Raw genomic sequence first — 18230 nt, forward strand, 5'->3', positions numbered from 1 at the left:
GCGCCGCACATCAGTTTCCTCACCTCTGAAATGGGAAGAGCTAAACGCGGTTAGGCATGGACATGGTTAAATGACAGGTGTTACTAAATCATAAGCACGTTTTGTGGCTCATGTAAGTCCCCAATAAATGCCAGTTGAATTAACTTTTTTTCCTCAAACTTCTTCATAAGCTTGAGTTTCTTGTCTCTTGCCTTCCTCAAGCTTCTTGAAACTGCTTGGCAATCACTTTGTCTTGCCCGCTCTCCCACTTGCCTTCTCTTCTAGACAACCAGTTCATTCTTTATCCTCTTTCCTTAATCCTGAACCGCTTCCACCGTCCTCACTTGCTGCTGGTAACCTGACTTCCTATTTCAAATGGAATTGTTCTCTTAATTTTATTTTCAGATTATTCATTGCAATAATCAATTGTATATAGAAATACAATTGATTTTTATATATTGCTTTTGTATCCTGCAACCTTCCTTATTGAAGTTGTTTATTCGTGTGTGTGTGTGTGTGTGTGTGTGTGTGTATTCTTAGGATTTTCTGTATACAAAATCATGTTATTGGCAAATGGAGATAATTTTCCTTGTTAGTCTCCAATCTGGAAAGCTTTGTGTTTCTTTTTCTTGCCTAATTGCTCTGGCTAGAACCTTTTGTATAATGTTGAATAAAACTGGTGAGAGCAGACATCCTCATCCTGTTTCTGTTCTTAGGGGGAGAGCTTTTGTTTTACCATTAAATGTGATGTTAGCTGTTGGTTTTTTATTGATGCCCTTTTTTAGGTCAAGGAAGTTCCCTTTGATTCCTAGTTTGTTGAGGATAAAGGTTGTAGGATTTTGTTCAATGCTTTTTCTACATCCATTGAGATGATATATATTTTTCCTTGATTCTATTAATGTAACGACTGATTTTTGTATGTTTAATCACCCTTTCCTTCCCGGTATAAATTCCACTTTCTCATGCTGTCTAATTCTTATTCTGTATTGCTGAATTCAGTTATAATTCAGCAATTATTGAGGTTTTTTTCCTATATTCATAAGGAATATTGGTTTTTAGCTTTCTTCTGATGTCTTTGTCTGGTTTGGTATAAGGGTAATGCTGACCTCATAGAATGTGTTGGGAAGTATTCCTTTCTCTTATTTTTTGAAAGAATTGTTTCTCATTATTCCTTTTTAAATGTTTGGTACAATTCACCAGTGAACCCATCTGGTCCTGTGCTTTTTTTGCAGTAAGTTTTTTTTTTATTACAAATTCAATCTCTTTGCTTGTTATAGATCTATTCAGATTTTTTTCTTCTTTAGTCAGTTTCAGTAGCTTTGTCTTTCTAAGAATTTTTCCATTGCATGTAAGTTATCTAATTTGTTGGCATACAATTAGTATTCCCTTATAATCCTTTTTGTTTTTGTAAAGTTAGTAGTAATGCCCTCTCTTTCATTCCTGATTTAAATAATTTGAGTATTTCTCCTTTTTTCTTGGTCAATCTAGCTAAAAATTTGTCAGTTTTTTCATTTTTTATTGGGAACAGTGTGTACTTCCAGGACATTTTGCCAAGTCAAGTTGTTGTCCTTTCAGTCTTAATTGTGGAGGGCGCAGCTCAGCTCCAGGTCCAGTTGCCATTGTTAGTTGCAGGGGGCACAGCCCACCATCCCTTGTGGGAGGTGAGGAGTCAAACCAGCAACCTTGTGGTTGAGAGCACGTACTCCAACCAACTGAGCCATCTGGCCAATCGGGAGCCGAGTGGCAGCTCATTCAAACAGGCAGCCCCATTGCCCAGAGCTCGTGTTCTAACCAACCGAGCCACCCGTATGCCCCCAAATTTGTCTGTTTTGCTGATGTTTTCAAAGAACCAACTTTTTATTTTGTTGGTTTTCTATTATTAATTTCATTTATTTCTGCTACAATTCATTTATTAGTTCCTTCATTCTTCTTGGGTTTAATGTACTCTTATTTTTATACTTTTCTTTCTAAAGGAAGATGGTTAGGTTATTAATTTGAGATTTTCTTCTTTTTTTAATATAGGTTTTAGTAGCTATAAATGTCCATCTAAGCAATGTTTATCTGCATCCCATAAGTTTTGGTGTGTTGTGGCTGTATTTGTATTTATCTGGAAGTATTTGCTAATTTATCTTGTGATTTTTTTTTTTTTACCATTGGTTATTAAGGAGGGTGTTGTTTAATTTCCACGTATTTTTGGATTACCCAATTTTTTTCTGTTATGGATTTCTAATTTCATTTTAGTGTAGTTGGAGAACATGTATTGATAATTTTAGTCCTTTTAAATGTATTGCGATTTGTTTTATCTCCTAATTTATAATCTATCCTGGAAGATGTTCTTTGTACACTTGAGAAGAATGTATACTCTACAATTGTTAGGTAGAGTGTTCTTTAGATGTCTGTGAGGTCTAGTTGTTTTATAGCATTGTTCAAGTCTTCTATTTACTTGCTGATCTTCTGTCGAGTTGGTCTATCCATTATTAAAAGTGAGTCTTGAAGTCTCCAGCTATTATTGTTAAAGTATGTGTTTTCAGTTTTGTCAGTTTTTGCTTCATGTGTATTGGGGGCTATATTGTTAGGTACATATATGTTTGTCTTCATTCTTTCTCTAATGCTCTTCCTCATATAGATTATGAGGTTTTCACCTATAGAATTTTTCCTTTTTTCTAAAGAATTTATTTTAACAAAATTTCTTGCAAGCAGGACTGCTGGTGATAAATTTCCTCAATTTTTGTTTGTCTGATAAAGTATTTTATCCCTTTGAAGGATAATTTTGCTGGATACAGAATTCTAGGTTTTCTTCTTCTTTTTTTCCTTTTGACACTTTAAATATTGCATTTCATTCTTTTCTTGTTTGCATGGTTTCTGAAGATAAGTATGTATGGGCCATACTTTTTTCTTTTCTTTCTTTCTTTTTTGCACATCATAAATCTTTTGTTGAAAATTAGACATTTTAATAATGTGGCAATTCTTGAAATCATATTCTCTTTCCACGTTTTGTTTGTTTAGTGACTTTTCTAAACTAACTTTGTAAAGTCTGTATTCTTTGTCATGTACGGCCAGTGAAGTCTCTGATTGGTTAGCTCACTGGTTGGCTCATGATAGGACAGATGCCAGGAAACAATTCGATCTTTGCTTAGGGGCTCTTTGTATGTGGGGGAGCTTTCCTTCAGCACTTAGCCAGGCAGTTTATAATTCTACCTGAGCTTTCACTTCCTGCTTGAGGCCTTGACCAGAGCCTGTCCAAGGCAGCCAGAAGAGAGCTTAGGGCTTTGCAGGTCTTTCCTGAGCAAACACTTAGCCCTACGTATGTGAGTGGCCGTCTAGATTCCTAGGAATATGTGGGAACTTCTCAAAGCCCCTAGGGACAACTCATTGCCTAGATTTTTCCTTTAAGCTTTTTAGTTAGTCTATTATTTACCCTGCCTGTTATCTGCCTGCTCAGGCACCTAAGATTTTAGACAGCCATTGCCCTGACTTTTTCAATAAATGCCTTTTGACGAGATAGCCTGTTCTTCCTGGGCAAGCCCTGAATTAGTTCAAATAAAGACAGACTGGTGAGTGGGGTCTTTCAGGAAACCACTAGGTAGGTCAAATAATGAAAATTTTCTGGTAATGGACTTTTGAAGGAGTTCAGCCACCTTCTTCTCCTTCCAGCAGCTCTTAGGGTTTGCACTGTGATCACAGGCTGTTGTTTAAGGCTCCTGCAGATTTGGGGGCGGGAGGAGATAGGAACCGGGAAAGTTAAAATGCCACAAAACTTTCTATCTTTCATGAGTAAATGCTCCCTAGATTGCTGCAAACTTTTGGTTAAATTCCAGAGTTCTGAAGCAGTTGATTGTGACACTTTTGCCAGTGTTCTCAGTGCTGTTATGGAGGAGAGGATTTTCAGAGGTCCTCACTCTACCAGTTGTTTTTACACTTTATTTATATATTTATTTTGACATTCAATAATATTTCATAGGAATTTCAGGTGTACAGCTAGTGGTTAGACATTCACATAATGTAAGAAGTGACCCCCCTGACTAGTTTAGTCCCCACCCGGCACTGTACATAGTTGTTACCATATTATTGACTGTCTTCCCTGTGCTTTACTTTACATCCCCATGACTGTTTTGTAACTCCTGATTTGTACTTATTAAGCCTTTCACCTTCTTCACCCTGCCCCCCATCCCTCCATCATCTCTAGCACTGTCCCCAGCTCTGCCTCTGACCGTGTGTTGGATGTACAGTGAGGCATTTCAAGAGAGCTCAGAGAAGCCAGACTCTACGCCTACTGCGCCCCAAAGAAATGAGTGCATGGTAGTCAAGACGCAGGTGGCTTTTCTTATCCCAGAGCTTCTTTATTTTCACACTTTTGAAGATTATTGGATCTGCTAAAAACAAGGCGCCTGCAATCACAATTTGGTGTTCACTTTAAGAATAGTCTTTGAAACACTGGAAAGAAGGTCATGACTAGCAGCATTTTAATAGTCTCCGGCTGTCCTTTCAGAAACTAAATAGATAGGAGGTTGGCCACATTTGTAATGTGTGCTTGAAGATAATGTAATCTGTTTTCTTTTATATCACAGGGATTTAACGCACAAAAGAGCAATTATACCAGATTGTCCTACTTCATCTCCTCATACACAGAAATTCACAAATTTAAGACCGTATTCTTCACCATGTAGAGTCTATTCAAGAAATGCTTTCCAAAACATGTTCAGACCTTCTTCAAGTGAGTATTCATGAACAAGTAATGCTAGCAGTAGACATCACTTATGTACGTTTAGTATGCAGCAGACTCTGTACAAAGGGGCCAATGTCATTTAATCTTCACAATAAAACTATGATGTAGGTTCTATTTTTCTCCCTATTTTATTTGTGGGGAAACTGAGACAGAGGTTGATTAAGCCGCTTGCCCAAAAGTCACATAGTTTTCCCGTGGCAGGGTCACAGTTTGAACGCAGATGGCATGATTCCAGACTCCAAGGACTTAACCACTCTGTGAGCTGGCATATTGCCTCACTAGGTTTTTCTTAATTGATAGACTTTATTATTTTTTTTTTTGAGTACTTTTAGGTTTACAGAAAAATTGAGCTAAAGTGCAAGAAAGTTCCCATATACCCCTTTACTTCTCACCCCTAGTTTCCCCTATATTATTAATACATCTTGATGTGTGAGGTGCATTTGTTATGATTGATGAGCCATTATTGATACGTTAGTGTTAATTGAAGTCTCCAGTTTATTTCAGAGTTCACCCTTTGTGTTGTACATTCTCTGGGTTTTGATAAATGAATAAATACACGTGTCCACCCTTACAACATTGTACTAATCGTTTCGCGGCCCTGAAAACCCTCTGAGCTCTGCCTGTTCATCTCTCCCTCCCCCAAGCCCCTGGCAACCACTGATCTTTTTCCTGTCTCCAGAGTTTTGCCTTTTCCAGAATGTCGTACAGTTGGAATCATACAGTTTGCAGCCTGTTCAGATTGGCTTCTTTCACTTAGCAATATATGCACTTAAGGCTCCTTCATGTCTTTTCATGGTGTGATAGTTCATTTCTTTTTATCTCTAAATGATGTTCTCTTGTATGTGTGCGCCACAGTTTATTCATCTGTCCACTGCTGAAGGACCTCTTGGTTGCTCTCACATCTTGGAAATTATGAATGAAGCTGCTATATTTGCATACAGGTTTTTGTGTGGACATAAGTTTTCAACTCCTTTGGATCACTCACTCAGTTTCAAAGCCATGCAATTTGACGTAATTTCATTTGTTCGTTCACTTGCCCGCCCCTTCCTTCCTTCCTTCCTTCCTTCCTTCCTTCCTTCCTTCCTTCCTTCCTTCCTTCCTTCTTTCCTTCTTTCCTTCCTTCCTTCCTTCCCTCCTTTCCTCCCTCCCTCACTCTTTCTCTCCCTCCCTCCTTCCCTTCCTCCTTCCTTCCTTCTCAAACCTTTTATAAGCCCTAATATGTGACAAGAACTGTCGCAGCTACTGAAGATAAAGAGATGGGTCCCGTAGAAGGGCCTGTCCTGGGGGAACTCCCCACCTAGAGAGGGAGATGAGGAATCCCAGTGGATAGAGACAAATGCCATAAGAAGCAGGCGCAGAGCACTGTGAGCACACCCCCCCATGAACCAGAGGGACTCAGAGAGGACGGAACGAAAGGGGACGTTGGATTTTGCCTTGTGAGTGGAGGACAGGCGTTCTAGTCAGAAGTCACACTCAGCACCCGAGCTTACTTACAACTGGTGAGACTTTAATCACGTGGTCATACCCACCCACTAGGGAGCCTGAGAAAGGTAGACACCATTGCCCACGGCCACGTGTCTACCCACATCTCAGGGTTTCTGTTCTAAGGGAAAGGGGGCGGGGTTAGCTAGTGATTTCCAACGCAAAAATTTATCATCAATAATAAATCTGTTCCAGTCCAATAGCCACGTCTGTGACATTCTTGGGATATTTCTCACTTGAACTAACGTTCTGATAGTGCAGAGAAGAGGAGTGAAGCGGGTTTGCTGGATTAGAGGACATTCCTGCTCTGAAGGCTCTGGGTGATTGCCCTTTGGGAAGCTGGTACCTGTACAGCCCCACAGATAAGATTTAAAGGTGCTTATTTCTAAGCCCCCTAGCACAGAATGTTATCCTTTACAGCTTGTCTATTTGAAATCCCAAAGCGATATTGGGATTTTAATTTGCATTTCTTTCATAGTAACGTTAACTTTGATTCTCAAGTTTATCAGGTTTATTTCTTTCGTAATCTGCCTTTTCATATCCTTTGCCCATTTATCTACTGTGTGTTGGTCTTTTTAGTGATTTGTACGAACTCTCTTTGTTTTAAAGATGTTAATCCTTTATCTGCCTTATGTGCCATCAGTGTCTTTTTTTATTTGCCATTTGCTTTTTACTTTTATTGATGGCATTTTTTAATGTGCCAAATATCTTTTTTCTTAACTTAAAAAGTTACATGTGTACATACGGTGTCTTCTAGAATCATTTTCTTCTCCGAAGGTGGTCACCATTAATTGTTGGGCCTCTCCCTCATGCACGCACATGCATACACATAGAGATGTACTTGTATAACTCATACAGTAACTCACATCCTGGCGTGAACGTGAACCTGGGAGCCGCAGCCACAGATATTAGACACCCTGTTTCCTCTAAAAATGATTTTTGCTTTTGTTTGTTTCCATTTGAATAATTTCTATCGCTCTGATTTTGTATTCACTAGTCCTTTCTTCTGCCCTGTATCTGTAGTCTGCTACTAAGTAAATCAATTGAATTCTTCACTTCTGATACTGTAGTTTTAATGTCTTACTTGATCATGTGCTTTTAAAAAATAGTTTCCATTTCTCTGTTGGAATCCCCCCTATGTGCAGCATGTCACTTTTCCTTGTAATCTCTTTAATATATTGACCGTTCTTAGTTCAAAAACCTCATCATTTCTACCTCCGTTCTCACTGTGGTTCTGCTAATGACTGGTTTTGCTCCTGATTAGATCACCTTTTCTTATTTCGCTTGTCTCGCAATTTTTAAAAGTTTTAAGACCAGACATCTGTGTGAAAAACAGTAGAGACAGAAGTAGCTAATATTCACCACAGACAAAAGGAGTGTCCCTTCTCCTAGTGAGACGGGCTGACTCAGTTGAGTCTCTGAGTCCAGCTGTGTCTCGACTTGGTTGCAGCTGCATGAGCGCTAGGTGCCGACCGGTTTCAGATGCCTCCTTTCAGCAGGTCACGATACCTGAGTCCTGGTGGGACTCCAGAGATCTGTGTTCCACAGCCCGCCTGCCAGCTTGGCCTCCTGGGAGCCCTGTGCTTAAAGCCCAGCTGCCGGTGTGGGAGGGGTTCCGGGGGAGTTCTCTGTCCCCCAGCGCGGCCCCCAGCTCGCTGCCCTGCTCTGCCCCCGCCCTCTAGTCTGTGGTGGCTGCTGAGGTGCCCTCTGTGAAGGCCCCACTGGCCTCAGAGCCTCAGTTCTTCCCCTCTGTGCTCAGCCTTGGGTGGGGGCTGCAGCCCCACCCTGCGGAAGGCCCTGGGTGCCTCGGGCGTATCACAGCTCTGCGTCACCCCCAACTTTGGGGCGCGAGTTCTGTGCAGGTGTGGGGGCACCAGCGGCGGGCGCAGACTTGCCGTGTGGCCGGGCTCCCTGCACCGAGTCCATCGCAGCGGCCTGAGGGCCGGTGGTCTTGTCTTCGCTCCTGCACAGAGGGAATTTGCTCGCTGCCTGTGGCTCTGCCAGGGCGAAAGGGGTCGTAGGTCTTTCTTCTCTGAGGAGTGGCTCGTCCTTTCTTGAATTTAATTTCTTTGCATCCCCAATTCTCTGATGGTTTTTTAAATCCATATTTTGAAGCTTATCTCATTTTTTCTTCATTGTTAGGGTGAGCGTGACAGTCTGTTGTGACTTTCTATGTCCTAGATGGATGTAGAAAATTTTGTCAAATCGCCCTCCAGAAAGGTTACATCAATTTGCACTCCCACTAGCAGGTTATGCAAAATTTGGTTACTGCTTTCATGTTAAATCTCCGAAGTTGCAGAGGGCATGTGAAATAAAAGGTTTTCCTTCAAGGATTTTCAAATAGTTTCAAATTAGTATTTTCTGATACTTTTAAATTAGAATTATTGATTGTGAAGATGGGGCTTCTTGGAAAGCAACTCAAACGTACATGAAAAGTCTGAGAAAAGATTTCAAGACAGAGACATAAACTCACGAGGGGTCCCTCTGTGACCCACTGGGGTCAGGAAGAGGATTTCCAGGCCGGGTGGGGAGAGGGACCAACAGCGTTTACAGCTGATATTGACTCATGCAGCCCCTCCACCTGGGGCAGCCGCTTCTGAGACCTCACGTGACAGTCAGAAATGGGGCGGGAAGCGTGGCCTGAGCCCTGCACTTCTGAGATCCTTGAAAGTCTTTTGGGCGACTCGAGCCCCCTCTCCTGCCACAGGCCCTCTGCCCAATCCTCTTCTCATGGCTGCCCTCTCCCAGGGGGGCATCTGACCAGAACAGCTGCACGTGGCCTCTCCACGGGGCTTCTTGGCTTCCTCACAGCTGGTGTGAGCATCTTGAGAGGAGCAGGCAGAAGCTTGTCATGCCTTTTGTGACCTCGTCTTGGAAATCGTGTGGCATCAATTCTGCCCTAGTCACAGGCCCTCCCAGATTCAAGGGGAAGGTGCACATACCCCGCCTTTAGATGGGAGGAGTGTTAACATGGCGTTGCAAGAAAAGCACGTGTGGCAGGGACCTTCTGGTGGTCATCTTGGAGAATACCATCTGCCATGCCTTCCCATATTCTCTTTCTCAGTGGAGGCTGTCACCCCTACACCCAACCACCCGTGCCAGATACAAACCTTCCCTTTTCCCTTCCTTTTCCTCTCCCCACGCTGTGCACCAAATCAGAAGATTCTGTAGACTCTCACCTGCCCATTTGCACATCTCTGATTCACCCCTACTTTTCACTCCATGACCATTGCATGAGCGACACCTCCTTTATCACTTGCCTGCACGGGCTGTGATTACCCAACGTCTCACGCCACCACTCTGCTGCCCTTGCTGTTCCTCCCCCACATGGCACCAGGGTGCAGTTTAAGAATGAACACTGGGCTATGTCATTCTCTGGATGCAAAGCCCACTGTGGCAGCCCGTCCCCAGAGCACAAAGCTGGAGGACTGCTGCCCGTGGACCGACCGCCCTGCCGGCCTTTGCAGGCTCCTCTTGTGGCGCGTACCTTCTGCCTGTCCCCTTGTTCTCCCTCCACCTGAGCTGGCTGTCCTCCACAGCAGCTGCACTGCCAGCCCCTCTTGCTCTTGGGAGCACCATGCTGCAGTTGACATGTCACCCCTTTCCTCTAAGAAGCTTTTCCTGAGACCTTCCATCCTGTCCGCGGCCACAGGCAGCCACCGTTCCGGGCCTCCAGTGTACCTGTACCGACTGCTCCCACTCCAGGCGGCTGGGGCCTTGTGAGTGAGAAGCTTCCCCGGCCCTCGTCAGAGGCCTTGCGTGTGCTGGGCCCTCAGTGAGCGAGCAGGGAAGGGGAGCACCGCTGATGGCCAGGAAGGAAGTGGCCCCCAGGCCCTGCTGCTGCTCGGAAGGGTAGGGCATGTGGCAGATGCGGCAGGTGGCCACGGCAGTGTGACTGTGGGGACACCGATGTGTCCCCCACCTCAAACAGAAGACAGCTCAGGGCAGCTTACAAACGTGAGGAAATTCCTCAGGGCCTTCTGGGTGGCCCAGGGTGGCGCCCTGAGAGCCTGGCTTTGAGTCTGTTACCCCAAGGCCAAAGCCATCGCTGCCCTCAGCTCAGACTGGGAAGGTTCAACAGCGTCATGAGAAATTCTCATCCTTCCCTAGCTCCTGCTTGTGAGTAAGTTTATAAAAGAGGAGGCAATGTTAGAGACATTTAACACACATCCAGAATTTACAGTGCAAGACAGAGCTGCTAAATCAGCTATGGTCACCAAGCCTTTGCAATGTCGTAAATAAATACGAGAGATTTACCAGTGACCGTTCTTCTTAGCCTCCTCTTTCCCCAGGAGGCTATAAAATATCCGAATATAATAATCACGTCTTCCTGCTCATGGTTCTGATTGGCACCGTCAGTTGATTTGTACTTGCTGTAGCTACTTAGCTCTGGCAGTTTTCATCTTAGGCAGAGGGGAGGGAGGCTGTATTATTATAGCTCTCCTTTGGTGACACAGGGACCCTGGGACCTAACGCACTGCAGCCGGGACACAATCCTTTTCCTCCCAGAAAGGGCAGTCCCTCTGAAAGCTCAGCGCACTCCAAACATTCTTCCATTACCTTGTAGTATCTATCCTATTCTCATTTTTTCCTTGTCTTTGAAAGGGAAATGATCTAGATTTAAGAATTACGTGTTTTTCCCTCAAAAATTGGCAAGAGATGCAAAGTGAATATGATATTTTAAAGATTGATTTGAAATGATGTTGATTCTTAACAAAATTTTATTGCAGTATCCTTATTTTTCACTCGTAGTGACATATGTCCTTTATAGGGAAAATTATCTTTGCCTTGTTTTGTTCTTTCTAATGTTATTACTTCCATTTTGCATTGATCAAATTTCAGAGGGCAAAAAAAATGAGGGCAGATTTGCCATCGCAAGTTACCCGATGACTAGGTGTGTAAATCTGGCTGCAGTAGACCTACTGTTTTAGAAGTTTCCTTGGTCCTGGTACCCAGTGAAACAGTTTTCGTGTCCGAGCTTTAAGCACGTTTAATCCATAGCTGTTTCTCTTGTGCAGCCACAGCTTTTGCAAATCCAATACTCTCCTTCTTCGATGTTAAACGGATTTTATTTCAAAGAATGACCGATAAAGGGGATGACTTGAAAAAAGCCTTTGAGCTGCTCGATGCCAATCACAGCCTGACGGTGTCCAAGAGTGAACTGCAAAGAGTTGTCAGCTCTTTCCTGCTGCCTCTCACGAGAGAACAGTTCCGCGATGTACTGGCGCAGGTACGATCCGTATAGCGGCCTAGAGGAAACTGATCAGGGAGAGGAAGAAGTGGGGACCCGGGCATGTGGCCCCGACCTTTCCCTCGTCCCAAGTGAGCAGTTCAAGTTTCAGTTTTCACAGGCCCCTTAATTACATTCTGGCAGATTTGGGATGATTGATATGTACTGGGGTCATAGTTTGCACGAAGTGCCGTTACAGTCCTTTTCTTTTAGTTTTTTAAAGAAGGCTTCCAATGTATGAAGTATTCGGTTAACTTACATTTTGGAACTTAGTCCAGATGCTCCTTGACTTATGATGAAGTTACGTCCAGATAAACCCATTGTTAATTGAAAACATCTTAAGTCGAAATGCATTTAATTTACCTGACCTACTGAATATCGGAGCTTAACCCACCTCGCCTGCCTTAAACGTGCTCAGACACTTCATTAGCCTGCGGCTGGGCAGACCCTCTAACACAGTCAAGATACTGTAGAGCACCAATTGTTTACCCTCGTGGTCGCAGTGGGTGGGGGCTGTGGTCACTGCCCAGTCTCAGGAGAGGAGGGTATCACTAACCCAGGAAAAAGATCAAAATTCAAAGTGCAGTCTACTGAATGCATATTGCTTTTGCAGCATTGTGAAGCTGAAAAATCCTAAGTCGAACCATTGTAAGTCAGGGGCCGGCTGTATTTTGCATTTGTTCTTTCTTCAAATGGTTATTGAGCACCTACTGTGTGCTTGACCCAATGCAGAGCAATCAGATGCTGGCTGCCCATGAGAGGACCCCAGTTCTGCTTGAGATCTCTGGAAGTGTTGATAGGTGCTAAGACAGGCATAATTCCTGGGTGGTGTGGGAATTAGAGGAGGGAGTGCTACCTAAAAAGGAGGTGTGGTAATCCATGTAGGCTTCTGGGAGGAGGGGGTATTTAGCTCTAGGGGTACATTCCCTCCGTAAGTACATGCATTTACATCTACACTTATTTATATCAATTTTTCTACATATTGAAAACCATAAGTTCACACCAATAGTGCCAATTCTATGCCAACACCTCAGGGTTCATTCTAGCGTTCTCACTTTTCATATTTATAAATACCTTTTTACACAGTGAGAAACTTGGCTTCTATTATTCTTAGTATATTTACTTATTTGACTGGGCTCCCTGGCATGTGACTCATATCCAGTCTTCAGAACCCGCATGCCCTACTCTGGACTACCACGGCTCCCCCAACACTGCAGACATAATTTTTCTCTGCCCGTCTAATGACTTTAGGACTGAATTGTTAGGGAACAGACAGGAAGAAGGGAAGGGGGAAGAAAGATGAAGAGCTTCTTTTTAAAAAAATGTTTTCTCTTTATTCACTTCCAAAATTGCATGAATAGTATTGATATTTCACATGCCACTCTTTATTGTATCTACGTTTTAAATGAAAGCTTTATTAAGATATAATTTACATATCATGAAATTCACCATTTAAAAATGTACAAGTTAGTGGTTTTTAATATATTCACAGAGTAGTGCAACCATCACCACTATCTAATTCCTGAACATTTTCATCAGCCCAGAAAGAAACAACGTGTTCTTTAGCAGTTACTCCGTATCCCTCTCCCCCTGCTTCCTGACGTCATTCGTCTACATGCTGTCACAATAGGTTTGCTTATTCTGGACATTTCATATAAATGGAATAATACAATATATGGTACATTGTGTCTGGGTTTCCTTCAGTTAGCAAATGCTTTCAATGTCCATCCATGTTGTAGCATGAATCAATAATTTGTTTTTATATCTGAATAAAATTCCATTGCCACCTTTTGTTTACCATCAGTTGATGGACTTTAGGGTTGTTTCCATTTTTGGGCTTTTGTGATCAGTGCTTTTATGAAAATTCCTGTACAAGTTTTTGTGTGGACATGTGTTTTCCGTTCTCTTGGGTACATACCTAGGAGTGGAATTGCTGTGTCATATGGTAATGTTCTTTGCTTTTAAAGAACATTTGTCCTTATAAACAGTGCATCAGTTTTCTCCTAAGCTCGATTTAACTGATACTTTCTACCACATGGAGAGTTAAAATAGTATTTCTTACTAATGTCTCCCTATATTCATGATCTAATGTTAATTTAAAATTTTGACAATCTTCCCAAGTTTATCAGCTATGCAGGAAGAGGAAAAGTACAGTAAATGTTAAATGTGTATCCGTTTTTAAAAGCTACATCTGTTTTTAAAAGAAGTCATCGAGAACTGAGAATTTCAAAGATTTTTAAAAAACAGGTCCTGGCCATCTACCTTAAGTGACAGGCACGTTTTTCTAGGACCCCGTGAACCGTGTGTAAATCAAGGAGGCTGGAGTGCGATGCCCTGAGCAGAAGGCCAAGTTCATTGCGAATGAGGGGCAGGGCAAGATTCTCTTCCCATTCCCTCAAATTCACACCATGTGTGACTTTTTCTAGATCTTTTAATGACTAATCCATGTGGTGATACAAACTTTCTTTTTCAATAGGTGATATAAGCCTGACTAGAAATGCATAAAACTGGTAAAATAGTTCATGAGACTTGCCCCCTTAAAAATTAGAAAAGAATTTTCCCGTTATATAGTGAATTTGCTTTAGCTTTAATTTTATTTCAAGAACCAGGTCAGGCATGTTTGAATGTGAGTGTATTTTGATAATTGCTCAGGGCCTGTACCTTACTTTTCATTAATTTTTTTAAAATGTGGCCTCCGTCTCTGAATATTAATATACAAATTTTTAAAGAAGTTGAATTGGTAAATAGATTCCAGGGAAGGACAACAAAGTTCTGCCTGGTCCCTGTGGTTGTGGCAGGTGAGGAAAGAGAAGTCTTTGAAGATTCTTATCAACATGATGGTTGTTGATTTAAAAATTACCCTCCCTAGCCCCAGTCTAAGGATTTGCTTCCAGCGATTCATCTATGGATGGTTTTGATTCTTAAATGTTTTTGCCACAGTCACAAATATTGAATGTTTTTAGCAGAGCTTCTCCTTTTGGACTAGCTCCTTTGGCGTCTAAGGGGCTTAACTTTGGGAGACTGGTCATTGCAAACATGTATCTGCCATATATGATTTGCTTTAGACCATAAATAACAATATGAATGTGACAAAAACTTCAATAGGTTGATGGATTTTTTTTTACATGCAGGGTGGTTAGTGTGGTGACATGAACTTGGGTTCTGGAGTCACAGAGATGTCTGGCACTTAATGGCAGTGCTGTGCAGGGAGGTTACACCTCTGCCCTGTGGACTGTGGAAAATGTCAACACCCTCAGAAGGTGGTTTTCAGGCTGCTTAACTTAATGTGAAAACCAAGAGTGGTGCCTGTGCCCATCTCTGGACCAGGAGCTCTGCCAGTGTTTCTTTCCCGCTTCCTTTTGGCAGTGCTCTTCTCACTGCCCAAACCATGAGGGTATCTACACATTTAATCTGTCCTTGCCCTTCTTCTTTAGATTAGGGAAACTTTGCAGTGTCTACCCAAAATTACGTCTACTGAAAAATGCCCTATCAGAAGTAGAAGTCATGGGTGTCCTTTCCAGGAAAAGGACTCAATCTTCCTCTGGCCCGTCCCATTTCCTACTTATATTAATACATGTTTTCAATAGTAAAGACATTTGTGCTTTGGGGAGACCGAGATAACCACGCTGGGATTTTAAGGGCTTAGTAAATATCAAACTTGACTGTATGGACTTGGGAGACATTCCTGGCCATATGGGAAACTATCCTTGTGTATTTGCATAAAGCTTAATAAAATATACTTATATTGATTATATATTTATCTTAATTTTAGTTCATATTCCTTTTTGGGGGAAATACTTATTTTCATTTTTTAAAAAATTTGACTTTATTTAGAAACAATTTCAAACCGCCTGAAATTTTACAAGAATAAGACTAGTACAGATAGTTACCTGTATGGCATAAATAATACCCAAATATTCTTTACCCAGATTTGCCAGTTGTGAACATTTAACTTAATTTCCTTCTCCTGTGACCTTTTGTTGTGTATACACGTGTGTGTGCAAACAATACTATTCCCGATACACACAATGTATACAGAATATCTTTTTCTGAACCATTTGAGGGGATGTTGCTTATATTAGTGTTCTTTACTTCTAAATACTTATGTGTATTTCCTAAGAATAAAAACTATTATATAATCGCAGTACAGTTATCAACTTCCTTAAGTTAAATGTTGAAAAAGTAATTTTATTTAATATAGAGACTATATTGGCTCACTGGACCCAACAATGTCCTTTATAGAATTTTAAATTTAAAAGTGACTTTTTTCTACCTTAAAAGCATGTGAGTGTACAGAAAATTTACGTGACACTCAGAGGATAAGATGGGCCGGGCCTCAGCCTCTTGGGAACTATCTCGCTATAGTAGATATAGTTCTACTAATTTTACTTTATGTTTTAGATTGCTCTAGATTTTAGATAATTTTGTAGACAACTTGTGGATTCCTAATTGAGCATAGATGGTATTGATGCTGTTTGTACTTGGTTTGCCGAGGGTGCCCCTGGATTAAGTAGTGGTGGTCACTAGAATGCCCAGCCTACTGCTCAACTCCTACCTTGTGTCACGAAACCTGTGCTGTCCTCCGCTTGGTTCTGAATCTCTAACAGGCTATCATTCTTCTTGTTTGAGTGTAGATCCCCCTCACCAGTTCTGGTGCCGTCCCGTACCTTGAATTCCTGTCCAGATTTGGTGGAATTGACCTAAATATAAATGTTATAAAGAGGTAAGTTTTTTCCCCCCTTATATGAAAATGTGAAATATAGGGCACAAGGCCATTGGAGCTAATCATGTCAACAGCTGTAAATGGAAGATGTGTTCGTAGAGCTTGTCCCTACAGATCTCCCCCAAACTCCGAGTCAAGCCATTGTTGTTCTCAGTCTAGTTGTGGAGGACGCAGCTCACTGTCCCATGTTGGTATAATGGGCATTGTTCTCTACCCTGCTGCACTCTACCCGGTCAGTCGCCGGCTGGCAGCCCACGGCAGCCCAGCTCCAGGGAGAGCCGTTGTTCACAAATCTAGCTGTAGAGGGTGCAGCCCACTGGCCCATGTGGGACTCGAACTGGGGACCTCAGTGTTAGGAGCAAGGGGCTCCTGACCACCACCTGAGCCACCAGCCACTCCTTGTCCCTATAGAATTTAATAAAGTTAATCCTCAGTCAAAAGTTTATTCAGTGAAGAGTCTAACATCTATACAGGATATAGTTCAGAATAAGAGAAATAATACTGTATTAAAAATGGAAACAGCAAATTAAAATCAGACTAACATTTTAGATGCAATGTATTTCAGATTTGGACGTAATGAATTTTAATTTTGTAGTAAAAATACTAAGATGCCGAAATAAAATTGGTTCAGTTTTACACATTTTAAATGTCTTTCATAGGAAAGTGATGATTTTTTTGGTAGCTAGAAATTAAATATTTAAAAAAAAGATCTTTGTATGAGCTCTTTTGTATTTCATAACTTTAGCATAATCATAGGGCTCATTTGCTTTATCTGTGAAATGAAAGTGTTAAAGTATTATCTTTAATTCTCTATCAGCTATAAAGTTTTTTCATTCTAGTGTATAATTTAGGAAATATTGTTTTAGTAAAAAATTATTCAGATTATCTACTCTAAATGAATAAGCCTCATTTTCTCAGGAATTGTGTAAACAATTATAACAATTAAATTTGGTCCTGAAATATTGGCAAATTTTAGTATTAAAGCTTTCATGATTGAATCCATCGTGGATGCAGCTTAGGTGTGAGAATTAGTGAGGCAGGAGACGGGGGAAAATGGGAGCTGCTATTCAAAGGATATAGTTTCAGTTTTGTAAGATGAGAAAATTCTAGAGTTCTGTTGCACAACAATGTGAATATACTTAACATTGCTGAACTGTACGTTAAAAATGGTCAAGATGGTAAAATTTATGTTATATATATATTTTTTACCACAGTTAAAAATAAACTAGTGTAGCAGTTCCAACAAGACTGACGAAATATTGTACCCGCCACGGTCTGGGACTTCGTCATGCTCTGTTTAGTTCATGCTTAGTAAGTGGTGGCCTAAGATAATTTCCAGGCTCATTCAAAAGAATGACTTGTTTTATAGACTGCACATTCATGTTCTTGACCTAAAATCACACCTATTGGGGGGATAAGGTTTTTTGGTGGACAGTAATCTAATTTGAATATTCTTTGTTGAAAAAACTAAACAACTGGAAAAACTGAAAGCAGGAGAGTTCTTTCTCTTTTTTTTAAATTGTGAAACATCAGTCTAATAATTTGAGATGAAAAGGATCATAAGTTACTTCCTTAAACATAAAAGGCTATATATTTATACTAACTTTGAAAGATTTCTAAATTTGAAGCTAAATTCTCTTTATTGTTGAGGATGAAGCATTATAGTGAATGGAGACTTCTCTTTGTAGTAATATGGTAGGATAATCCATGAACCGCACTCCCACTGGAAACAACTAAAATGCTGGCTAAAAGATAAAATATTTTAATACATTACTGAGCTGGTAAGAAAGTAAGCAATCCCCAGAGACCACACATGAAGTGAAAATTGGAGTACAGAGAAGTGAGCATTCTGAAAAGCCAACTATTGCCTTGAGGGCATTGACCAAATCCTGGTGAATTTGTGTGTCAGTTTTGTTGGCTATTTGGAGTGAAGTGGGCAAGAGACAAAGCCTAGAGGGTCTGCCCAAGGTGGAGGAACCTAACAGAAGCCCAGTACATCTAAAGTTGGGACATCTATGCTTTCAGTAAGGATAAGTTACAAGTATAAACCTGCATCACAGAGGACACAACAAGGAACCCTACCTGTTTTG

General features: G+C 41.4%; 1 protein-coding gene across 2 annotated transcripts in view; it reads left to right on the plus strand.

The window, feature by feature from the left end:
* EFCAB6 (EF-hand calcium binding domain 6) overlaps positions 1-18230 on the plus strand; it is a 225564-nt gene that overhangs the window by 11640 nt on the left and 195694 nt on the right. For both annotated transcript variants that reach the window (XM_081061342.1, XM_081061341.1), the window contains exons 4-5: positions 11206-11417; positions 16052-16140. In XM_081061342.1, the coding sequence (XP_080917468.1) occupies positions 11268-11417; positions 16052-16140 (239 nt within the window). In that variant the 5' untranslated portion in view covers positions 11206-11267. The remainder of the gene's footprint in view (positions 1-11205; positions 11418-16051; positions 16141-18230) is intronic.

This window comes from Rhinolophus hipposideros (assembly GCF_964194185.1).
Source record: "Rhinolophus hipposideros genome assembly, chromosome: 9".
Taxonomy (NCBI): Eukaryota; Metazoa; Chordata; class Mammalia; order Chiroptera; family Rhinolophidae; genus Rhinolophus; species Rhinolophus hipposideros.